Raw genomic sequence first — 12,633 nt, 5'->3', positions numbered from 1 at the left:
TAATCGTAAATTTTGTTTTGGTAGCAAAAGCATAATTTTACATAATTTAACTATCAACAATTGGTGACTTATCGTAGATTAATACATTTTTACTATTTTGTTTGTGTGTTTAAAATTATCATACCAAGGCGTCAACTATTGAAACAATTATAATTTAATAAATTAGCATGGCAAATGTTAACAAGAGTCAAGACGTAATAATTCTAGCTAAATAATTAACGCTATTTAAGCCTTAAGGCTTTCAAAAGTATTTCATACGCCCAAGCCTCATACCACCATTTATCCAGTATTATTTTCATTAAGTATATAAAACAGGAAAACATTATTCAGTTTAAATTATTGTTTGAAAATTGTGGATATTTGCTACTCAATTTTGTTCTATTTAAGTATTCACTCTTTATAACACTTTTCGATATTTATTTACGCGTTTCCTTATCTTAACTTTCACTTAGCCTTAGGCTCTATAGATATGATCTTTTAGTGTTTGGTGTTATAGTGATCCATGCTGGAGCAGGTGTGAATAGGAACAGCTGTTGTGGACTATAGGTACTTTAGCTACTGTTTACCTTCTAAACAGAAACCGAACAAAATATTATAATCTAATGTACTCTTTATAAAAATCAAGTAGTCAGTAGTCAGTACTATTATTGCAGTTCACTGGCAGGTATTCTAAAACAGTCCCTACCACGGAAACGAGTTATTTTTACTTATCGAGACGATAATTATGATGGCGATAATGATATCTCGACTGGCGACTCGAAGGAGATAAAATGCTTATCATAGACCGGCATTATAATACTTATAATAGAAGTGCAGTTAGTCTGGTTTGCGATGTGAAAGCGTTGTCAGAGCAACTGATAGCGAACTGATGCCCGGTCGGATCAGAAACAATTAATGTGTCGATTCATTTCATTCGCTGACCGATCGCAGTTACTACGTGTTTTAAAGTCGAGTATAGAACCCCATAATAGTATACCCCATAATACTTTAAGAAAGTAGTCAAAGAGCGTTTGTGTGCCAAAGCCTATTATAAGGTCAATGATTTCATAAACGATGGCACATCTTGGGAGTAGGATGGCTGCTTGCAAGGCTACTTCTACTTTATTGTATGACTTACAATATGTATGGATGATGTAATTGACATTGTATAATTTTAAGTTACATCATTGTATATTTTATTTTAAAAGATTAATTGTTTATCTCGCTTTTTTTTGGTAAAAAAGTAGGCCTCCTGCGAGTTTCTTACGCCGGTTCTTCTCGCAGGGTTAGTTCCCGAAACGGTGGTAGACATACTACGGTAGTATATCAACGTTCTGAAAGTATTTTCTTAAAATATGTTCAGAAATAAAACAATTTTTATTTTTATTTTATTTCATATTGTATGGGGAAGCATTATTGTTCCGGCTGAACCGATCGCTGGCTGAGCTGACCATACTTGCGCACAAAGACGACAATACACAAATGACTTCGGTAAGATCATTCTGACCGAAACTATAATATTATTATACCGAAACTATCGGCCGTAAGTAACACAATATGTCATGATAAAATATTACAAGTATAAAAGCAGTATTTTGTAAAATACTTTTTGAATGAGCAAAATGTTGGATTATATAAACAAGCAGCATTATCTTAATAATTCCTAAAATAGAGCATGCCGCGTGATATTGATAACTATGATAAAAATAGTCACACTAAACAAACAATTGTAATCTTACTAAATTTACGAACATTAAGATATGAAATAACTTGTTAAGTATAAAGATAAGTAACTCGCAGGTTGTACGGAATTTTCTTCACACAAGACCACATAAACATGATAACACAAACATTTCTGTTTGCCAGTCATCTGAGTGTAGTCTAAAATTTAGCATACAGTTTCCGAAGGTGGGTATGTAAATTATTCATGTCGGTTTCAGAGGCTTCGAGACGGAGTTGTCTAACAAAGGTTGTTATTACAGGATAAACTTTAAAGCGCTACTGAACTACTGCTTGAATATTATACGACTGGAAAGGAAATTATTTGCTGTTAATAACTAGGCGTAAAACATTTGTTTTACTGTACAAATCAGTCATTACTGTACGAATTACATATTATCTACTTATATGTCTCCATAAAAAGTTTAATCAGCTACCTAAAACCCTATTAAAAGTTAGACACTGCAACATTTTTCGATAAATTCGAGATAGCGTTTCGTTCGAGTTCGAGTTGTCCCATGGTAGGGGCGAGTTACAAACGAATGCATTGGAGGGCGGAACTGAATTATTAATGGCGCGTCCGGGCGCCGCGCAAGACACCATGATACACCGCTTTTCATCACGTCCCAGCTTTGTTTTACAAGAGATGTAAGACGTCTAGGTATTATGACCTAGTATGAAGGTTTATATCGACTATGTAAATGTTAGTTCTTATCTGCAAATTATTGTCATATTTACTTAATTCTTCATTGATTTTATGAAAATAAGATTACTTTTGAAATTAACATTACTTTTGAGTAAAATCTTTCGATTTTATTATCTTTCACTTTAGCTATATGCGTTTTTGAAAGTGAATTTATTTATGTAAAAAGAGCCCAATCATAGGACACTTATCGGAGGTATGAATTTAATTCTCTACTGAGTTCCAAAAGAATTGGATAGAAAAAAGACATGATCGAGACAATAAATAACAAATGGCATTCCCAGTGAGCAGGAAAATAAAATACAGCCTCAATACCGCTGCATTATGCCACCCTTTCTTACACCACACTGTCTTCGCTAAATAAGAACGCGCGCTTTTTGGAAACTTTTCCAAAAAGCGTGCACTATGCGTGAGCTTGGCAACCATACTGACATTAAAAAAATCTTGTCCCAGGCACTACAGTATTTGAAGAGCGGTTACTTCGCTCGGAAAATACTGTATAAACCATCCACAACAGAGACATGCCTCTGCGGCCTGAGTTTTGTGGAAACGGTTGACCCACTTTTTTTCAAGAGATTTTGACAAAGATCTTATTAGAGGTCAGCGAACAAAGCAGGTGTTAAATATATTGCAAAAGACCATTAATTTATGCATTATGCTGCTTATTTGAATAATTTTATTATTCTCTAGTAAGTATATAAAATTCAAATGTTCAGCCAGTGTACAGGATTTGCATACTAATTATTGCTCCACTTTAATTATTGTCTAGTTAGTTGTCATGGTGTCAAAGAGAGGCTTTATTTGATGTGAATATTGCAATCGAAATTGTTTGACAATGTCGTAATAATATAAGAAACAGGTGCTTATAATATTATGCTCAACAAAGGCGATTGACCTGCTTCATTCTATTGTAAGTAATAATCTTTTAATTTTTATTGATTAAGTATATTTAGAAATAAAAATTAAAAGTGAGTATTTTTTTTAATATTTAGATGACATGAATGAAGTTTTTGGTTGTCATTTTAAATATTATTTATACGCGCACTCTGTGTTATCGCATGTATTTTACGATCGATATTTTGATGAGCTGTTTAAGGTGTGACAAAAAATAAGTTAATCAGAGCTCGTTACGATAACTGTCCGAAATGATTGACCGTTGGCATTTAACTTGGAGAAAGTGCTCCCATTGTCGTACGGTCAGCAAACATTGCCAAAATCACGCCAACTTTTTCTTTTCCCAATCACAATAAGTACCAAGTTTGATCTATGATCTGCAATAATTAAGGTACTGGCCATTATATTATTCTAGTAAAGATCGAAAAGGTAGCTTCTATTTTTTAAAGGGTCATGGGAGAAAAATATTTATTTTTTTTGGAAAATGACACTTTGCCTGCTGACTCTACCACCTGTTTCCGAAGCGGCATGTTTTCTGAATAATTTTAGCAATTATCTTTGTTTCAGTTATTTAACCGTAATAATATATTATTAAGACCAGAATCTGATACAGTTTTTACATTTTTCCCTCGCTCGCTTTGCACGATTTTTAAAAAAAAATATCACTTTTACAGCTACTTACGTTTTGTCTAACAAAAGCATAATAGGTATTCTGGGTAGCTAAGATACACACAAAAAAATCTTTAATTTTCATTTAAACATCTTTAATTTTCTTATCTTAAAGGGTAGCTTTCTCCAAAATAAATATATAAAGCGACATAGCCTCAAACATCAATTCTGAAAATGACTGTCGAAAAACATTCGGAAAATTGTCTATTCTTACCCGCTTTATAACGGCAAATATGATTACATCAGCTAATTTCTACACCGAAAAATATAACGGTAGAAATTACCGAAATTACCGAGACCACACTCGCATTTCGACAAAAATAATTTCGCAAATCGCCAGAACCGGAATCCGTACGCAATTTATTCTGTCAACTTCATTTCACTCTACTTATCTTGGCTCGGGTAAAAAATAAACAAAAGGCGGCGGCATTCGGAAATCTCAAGGGTTACTGTAACCGGGGTGACGTCATTAAAATGCAAGACCCGCGCCACATACATGGTGCTCCCGACGCAATCCTGTTGAAACGTTTGTCAAGTTACGATATCGAACGTACATCTCAATAACGCAAAGGAATTCACCGAACGACATTCAAAACGTGTTTTTGGTATTTGTTTGAAGTTTTTAGGTCAATGGTAATAGTTATTGACGTAATTAAATTACTTGAATCGGACCATTTAATTAATTTGGAATCCATTATCGATATAAATCTATTAAGAAAAAAAACAAAAATTCCATAAGACTTCATCAGAATTTCGTGGACATAAAAAATCAAAGACAATGTTTATAAAAGAAACTTTAAACAAGACTTTATTACGTGTTGAAAATTACCTAAATGGAGATAACAAAGTCAATTTATATTCCAATATTTACAAAGTCGATATCGTAAAACTCCGGCATCCTGTATAAAGTTCGATGGATATTTTAAAAAGTCTCAGGAGCGACGGACTCAATATCTAACGTCACGCCCACCTGACGGTGTCATAATTTAAAAAAAAACATGTCATTTTAGGTTCATTCTTTTTAAAAGTTTACTTTGATTTTTCTCCCCAGTTTTCGATCAAAATTTCGCTTTGACGGAGCTTAGAGGAAGCGAATGAGAAAATAATTGCCCCCGCATTATAAGACGGGGCTTCTTTGATTCTGTTACAAGTAAGATATTAATGATAATTAGGTTTTTGATATTATGATCGATTGATATATTAATTAGTAATGCAGAGAGATATTAAATCGAGTCTTTTGTGGGCTTAATTATGATTGTTCTCTCTTTATGCCGCATTTTTTTTAGGGATAACAGTGACAGAGCTGAGTTTAATTTGCGGTCTTCAATTGTTTGCTGTATTTTTTTTTTTTGGTATCTTTACAATACTTTTAAGAGTTATTACTTACTTGTTAATAAAGAAGGTTGGCAAGTAAAAAGATACAAACAGGTAGAAATTACAAAGGTCAACTAATACAGCGCCATTTGGTGACGTTTTACGAAACTTCTTTCAACTGCGGTAAATGACTAAACCGAAACAATTATTTAACAATACTTGGATCATAATAGTGAAGTAGACTTGACCGCATCTCGAAAATAATTGCAGTCTCAGAAACAATGGCGTAATGATTGTGAGACAATGATGTGACAATGACGCTGTCTTTGTGCGCGTCTACTTGTTAAAGTATTCAACAGTAGGGTTACCGCGGCACAATAAAAAATCCCTTAACGCGAGACGAGACCTATTCGTCTTGTTCACGGTTCTACCCTCGCGACAAAATTGTGTGGATACGACAAGAGTACAAGGAAATGTTTGTTAGATTATTTTATTGTTGAAAATCTTCATAAGTTTTTAGCTCAGCATGTTTATTATTATGTATTTATTAATCTAACAGTAATTTTTACTAAGATTTCGCTAAGTTTCCGACAGTTAGTAGCTTCATTTGAAGTTTAGAAAACCTATAGGTACTCTTTATTAGCGCCATGTATAACAACAGCTCTATTTGTAATATTTTGAATAATATTACGTATAAAACAAAAAATAAATTAGAACAACCATATGAAATTATCTAACAAGTCTCCATTATAATGAAAACCACTTCCAATCTCTCACAGCTAGGGAAACGATCTTCAATTATTTTCACTCATTATCATAGACGAACAAAAACAATGCATTATTATTTAAAAACTAGTCGGCTCGTCCGTCATTGCGTTTTTATTGAGTTGGCGGCACTGTTTACTGTCGGCGGGGGCGTACGATAGCATTTTAAATCAGGTTAAGGTCAGAACAGTCCCTGCAAAGGTAAAATACGGTTTCCCTCACAAACGTGAACACCCTGTTTGTTTGTGGAATTGCATTTGAAAGATTCTAGTTGTACAGGATGTTGTGTAGCAAAACGTTTTCTTTTCTTTTTTTTATTTGATCGTTGTTCAGGTTATGGTGAAGTTTTAACTTTACGATGATGTGATTCTGGGTAATTATTAAGACCTTACAACTAAGCAGTAAGCTAACTAGTTATGATTAACTATGAATGGCTGTTGCCTCATAAATAAATTCATCTAGCGAATGCGAATCTGTCCAATATAAAAGCGCATGTTACATGAATTCTTCATCGGAAATTGTATGTTAGTATTATCATTTTTAGTGCTCGCCACACTGGGTTATTCAGATAGAATTTTTGATGCACTGGCAACACAGCCCCACTGCGATTGGCTGGCCTGAATATTGTATGAACCAATCACCGCGTTGCGCTTAACGCTGCATTCCAATTTCAAATGATGAAGGCGGGAAAGCGACAAAGTGAACTCGGTACAACAATTTTGCAATACACATAATTTATTATTCCGACGACCGCAATGAATAGAGAAGTTTTTGTACGCGAACCAAATAGGTATGATAAGTCTAAGACGGTAACCAAGAATATATTGAGAGCTAAAACAAACTAGGCAGATTGACATAAATTATTCTCCTGCTTTTATGATTAACGTATAGAAGGAACTCCCACCGCACATGCAATTAAAAAACATGGAAGCGCAATCACTTAAAAAGCAATACACATAAACAGAACATAAAACTGACAATTGCAACAGTGATATATTGTTGTTTCTATGGCCGAAGAAATCTTTGCAGAATGCCACTTTGTCATACGCCATAAAGACTTATTGTGCTCCTCAAAGGCGCATTGTCCGAAGGCCTTGTCGATTGTCTGTGGACACGACAGTCTTATTATGTATTCAATTTACCTCACAAGACCCTGTTATTATATAAAATGGCAGCAACATTGCTGTATTTACATAACAAAACAACTTGCAACATAAAACTTATTAGATAAATAATAATGAGTCGATTATTTTACAAATACTTGAAGTTATACGTCTTTACTCTAATATCGTGTTACATAGTTATACTGAAAATAAGAGATGTCTTGAGGGAGATTTTGATGTTTTTATTGTAAAGAAAAGGGAAAAAGAAACATGTAACATAAATAATACTCGTATTATTGATATTAAGAGCAGTTAAATTTTACAAACCCGGTGGTGAAAAACCTACGTCAAATATTGTCAATGGAGCAAACAAAAATCTAATTAGCATAGCTTGTTAGAGCACAAAAATGGTATAGTCGATTTTAGGTCCAAAAACTGGCCGAACCCAGCAGGGTATAAAAACTAATTTCGCGAAGCCGGCAGGAGGCAGACGGAGCCACGTGAAGTCTAACTACCGAACTTTACTGACATGATTTAAACAATTGGTCCAATGTTTTATTGCTTCATTCCGCGAATTGATAGCCTCAAACTTATAAGAATGGAAGGTACAGATTTTTATGCGAATGCGACAGCATGAGATAAAATTAAATGTATAATCAAAGCTAAATTACTTCTGATTTCAACCTAGATTATAATATTATCCATACTTCCATACTAATATTACAAATGCGAAAGTGTGTCTGTTTGTCTACCTGACTGTCTGTTACCTATTCACGCACATACTGCTGAGTTGCAGGCGTCATCTAGTCTGTAATAAAACATAAAATGCTTCTGATTTGAACCTACAATACACATCCTAAATGGATTCGGTAGAGGCATTTTACATAACGGTGAATATTTTGATACATTGTAGATAATCACCATCCTATGAGTCATGGTGCTCTTCCCAAATGAACACAGGTGAAAGAACAATAACAATAATATTAATTGTTGCTAGCTAAGCCTCTACCTGTCTTATAAATTGTGCTCTTAAAACACGAATATATCATTGTACACATTAGTTTTTGCTCCATTGTCTATTGGGATTGTCTGTAAGTTATGAGATGTAGCGTTTTTGAAATTTTATATTACCCAGACAATTTGAGATGTAACTGAATTGATAACTTCTTTAGATTAAAGATTTGATATCTTATAACTTGAAAGTAACATTTCATTTGTGAATTTTACATCTAAAAAAACTATCCTAAGCATAGCAGCATACGACTATATATTTTAAAGTCATAGTAAAATTAGAATCACTTTCTGCTTTTCATACTTTTCTATATTCACAACTATGTATTTTCTATATCTTATTTTTTAACCAAAGTTTTTTCTTGAAATATAGCCATGGCTTCAAACGATAGAAAGTCGCAGCCGCTTGAATCTTGGGTTATAAAAATGGGTTCATATCAGTCATAAGTCAGATGGATCTTCACGTCTTAATGTTTGAGGCGCGATTAGCACTTGTTAATTATCGTGCCGCGGGACAATGGACTCGTCAGTGTGTTATGACTTAATTCAGATTAAAGGAATTCATAACCTACGTTATTCGGTTGGGTTATGTGAGGTTAATGTTAGTGATCTGTTGGGCTTGATATTATGCGGCTAAACTATGTAGAGCTAATGAATGCAGTAGATCAAGCTACAGGGCTTTACTTAGTTCTACTAATGACGTTAGTGCTATTGTTAATAACTTAAGATCCATACTAGCATTATAATGAAGAGAAAACCTCTTCGGTGTGAAGAGAAAACCGATGAACCGATTTTGTTGAAATTGGGTATGGAGACACTTTGAGTCTCAGGAAAGGACATTGGATAATGTTCATCGCGGAAAATGTTGTGTCGCGGTTCGTCGGAGTTACGGGCGTCATCTAGTTTATTATAATGAAAAAGTCTAAAGTACTAAGGGAGACTTGGGACGTTAGGTCTTTCATGTTGACCTAGGACCTGCACCGTCTGCACGGAACTAGTTATCTTCTAGCTTTTCCAGTCCAATCCACGCCGCCGACTCGTGATAGAGACTAAATGATCATTGTATACAAAGTAATAAATCTAGATTATTATAATCATAGACAAACAATGTACCATAGTAACCGACGTCCGCGAAAACAACAATTATAATTCTCATTAATTAAGATAATACGTGATAGTCTGTGTAAATAGAAATATTGACATAGATCGGACATGACACCACCTTCACCCGGCTTTCGCAGACAATATCTCGATCTAATTGTAACTCAACCAGCTAGTAAGAGCCCCGATAACGTGTTTCACCTAACTGATAAAGAGATGATAACTATGCAAGGGTCAGTTCAAGTTATACTGGACAAATTGTATATTAATATAATATCTACATATCTACATTGTTATTCTCAAATTCGCGTTTGTGCGCACAATCTTGTAAATATCTAGGTAATTATACTAAAATTATAAATGCGAAAGTGTGTCTGTCTATCTATCACCTCTTCACGCCCAAACCGCTGAATCAATTTTGTTGATACTCGGTATGCAGATAATTTGATTCCCTGGAAAGGACATGAGTTACTTCTAATACCTGAGAAATTTCTCAGGTATCGGTTCTCGCGTAATAAACGAATTTAGGCGCAACGGAGTTTCGGGCGTTAACTAGTAATTATTATACTTTGAGAAAATTGTAATTTATTTATTGGGTCACACTTTTATGTTACTATGTAAATATTTTTAGATTTACTAGGGAGATAGGCAGCTAATGCCATTTAGCAGCGTATCAACACTTTTACGACGTATTCATGATCTTTTATCAGCTTTTAACTAAACCGACTCGTAAAATGGAAAACTCATTAAACTACTCTGAATATTAACATTGAATACTAATGTTTTAGTTTCTATCATGATAATCCCTTTGCCTTAATTTTTACTAATTAAAATTTAATATCTTTTATAAGTTTCGTTTATTAAAGGACAGGTACACTTAGAAGCCAAAGCGTCTTCGTATTATAAATTATTATTAAACTTATTATATTTCTATGACAAACAGAGTTTTTCGTAGAAGTATAACATTAAAGGGTTTATACTGTTGCTATAATAACAAGCTTTCGAATTCACCTCTACAGCGAAATTTATAAAATTTTAAATCAAACAAAATTATTAATATTATCCTAAATTAACACAAGCTGCAGCGGCATTCTCGGTGTCGTATAAAAGCGTTAAAATGAATCTTTAATGTTAACCTGCGGTGGTCTAACCCTTAACATTGTAGTTAATGAGCCATAATACGCCCAATTAAACAGTGGAACGACCAGCAAATAGTCTCACACCGGCTACGACACAGCTACTAAAAGTAACATTAAACGCTAAAACCACTCACACCACTAAAACGCGGTAATTAAATACAACTAAAACATTAATACGTCATTATGCTCACGACAGTTTAGCTTTAATGGTATCTGTTTCTTTGTAACTTTTTATGTTAATGTTAAAATTAGAAGTGGATAAGAAAATTGCTGAGACTGAGGAATATAGTACCATTATTTGGTTTTAATGGTATTTATGTACGCGCGTTACTCCCGTTGTAGTCTTAGATTATATACTTCTACATCTATCTCTACTGAACAGAACGACAAGAATATCAAGTAACCATCTCATGAAAAGCGTTTGAGAATGTAGACATTTCTCGTGAACGGTGTATTAAAACATTTATATTACATGTCTATGTAAGATTTACTATCTACCTGAGAAGATGAACATTGTACATTGATCTTCTGACAATAACTAACCACTAATGATAATACGCATGATGTTATCATATCCGTATCACTCGGTAAACATTCCGCCAATATCACGGAAATTACCCGTCTATTATTAAAAATAACAATTAACATTGTTATCTGCTATGTTTATTGTTAAGGGGAAGGTCGAAATTCAAGGTTCATTCAAATTGAAGCGAAAAGTGACCAACTACGTTGGATTTACTCAAATTATTACAATCTATCTGAATGAAGTAACATTAAAATAAAGATAATAAACTATTAGTGTGTTGGTTAGTAGCTCTGTTATCAAACAAGGCAACTTACTTGTTTTGCTTAACCGGCGTCGTGGACGGCGTGGGCCTTTTCTCCTCTTTTATCGTACTATTATTCATTTTAGACGTTAACCTCTTTAAAACATCATCCATAGAACGCTTATGAGGTGGGCCCAATGACAACGCACTATTGTGATTCAGCAGTGAATTGTTATTGTTGCACAGGCCCAGAACTTTCGCATCCGCCCCGGGACTGCTGCACTCCGACGAGCCCCGCCTCCTTTGGAGGTCGTTCACTTGGTGGAGACTTAAAAAAGATGAGGGAACTAGGAGATTATTTGTCATGTCTAATGATTGTTCGAACCTTTGTTTCTTGCTCGGATGCTCGTCTTCGTAGTGGGCCTCCTCGTCACTGATCGAGGTCCGGGGGGAGGAGCTTGGCGAGAATTTGTAAAAGTTCTGTTGGTCGTTGTCGTCCGATTCGGGGTGGTCGGAGAACTCCTGGGTCGCTGGACCGGCCTCCGATTTCTCCGTTTCCGCTGCTCCTTCTTGCAATTTTGACGGCGGCGACTTTCGTTTAGATGACATGTTTCTGTGAACAAACAAGCGTGGTTAAAATCTTACAGAATTGAATATTCCAAAATTTCGTTTAAACCAAATATTCATTTCATAATATGTCAAAAGTACGAATTCCAAATTCTGCGTAATCATTAAGACTTTTAAGCAAAGCATCCTAGTCCCCCAAAACTTCGAGCCCGCTATCCTAATCCTTTAAATAGTGTACAATATTGCAAACACAAACACACAGCAGGAGGCTACCAACTCCGAGCAGAACTCGCTTCGTTAAACCTAATTGGGCTCTGCTGATTCTACTAATTGCACTTTGGACTTAAGGTGTCCATAAAGCTCGTTTATTGGAAATAAATTAGGTCCCGAATTAACACTTTTAGTTTGCTATTCTAAGTTGGCTAGGTCATTTTTAACCCCCGACAAAAAAGAGGGGTGTTATAAGTTTGACGTGTCTGTCTGTCTCTCTGTTTGTCTGTGTGTGTATCTGTCCGTGGCATCGTAGCATCCAAACGGGTGGACCGATTTTGATCTAGTTTTTTTTGTTTGAAAGCTGACATGATCGAGAGTGTTCTTAGCTATAATTCATCATCATTACCCTGCTCAATACTGGACAATCAGGGTTTATCTGGTTCATGAAAGGCTGTTAGCAACTTGTAGTCGTTTGATGGGTTTTATATTTCTTTCTAGTTCGTGACATTTGTGAATATACAATATACGTATACACATAATAATAGAAAGTTGACCTGGTGCTGCAGCATCAACTGGTAATCAATAGGATATCCAACTCCTCGCCAACTATGAGCAGAGGTTTCGTGTTTGGGCTCATTTTAATTGCCACAATTAGTAAGAAGTAGATAAAGTATAAACAGTAAATATTT

At 34.8% G+C, this 12,633-nt stretch overlaps 1 protein-coding gene across 3 annotated transcripts in view; it reads right to left on the bottom strand.

The window, feature by feature from the left end:
- LOC121726322 (transcription factor Sox-5) overlaps nucleotides 1-12,633 on the bottom strand; it is a 259,272-nt gene that overhangs the window by 49,424 nt on the left and 197,215 nt on the right. For 2 of the 3 annotated variants that reach the window (XM_042113635.1, XM_042113634.1), the window contains one exon: nucleotides 11,238-11,777. In XM_042113635.1, the coding sequence (XP_041969569.1) occupies nucleotides 11,238-11,773 (536 nt within the window). In that variant the 5' untranslated portion in view covers nucleotides 11,774-11,777. The remainder of the gene's footprint in view (nucleotides 1-11,237; nucleotides 11,778-12,633) is intronic. The other variant, XM_042113637.1, reaches the window with a different exon arrangement.

This window comes from Aricia agestis, chromosome 4 (genome assembly GCF_905147365.1).
Source record: "Aricia agestis chromosome 4, ilAriAges1.1, whole genome shotgun sequence".
NCBI lineage: Eukaryota > Metazoa > Arthropoda > Insecta > Lepidoptera > Lycaenidae > Aricia > Aricia agestis.
The sequence above is the reverse complement of the archived record's forward strand: the minus strand, read 5'-3'. Positions and strand labels throughout refer to the sequence as shown.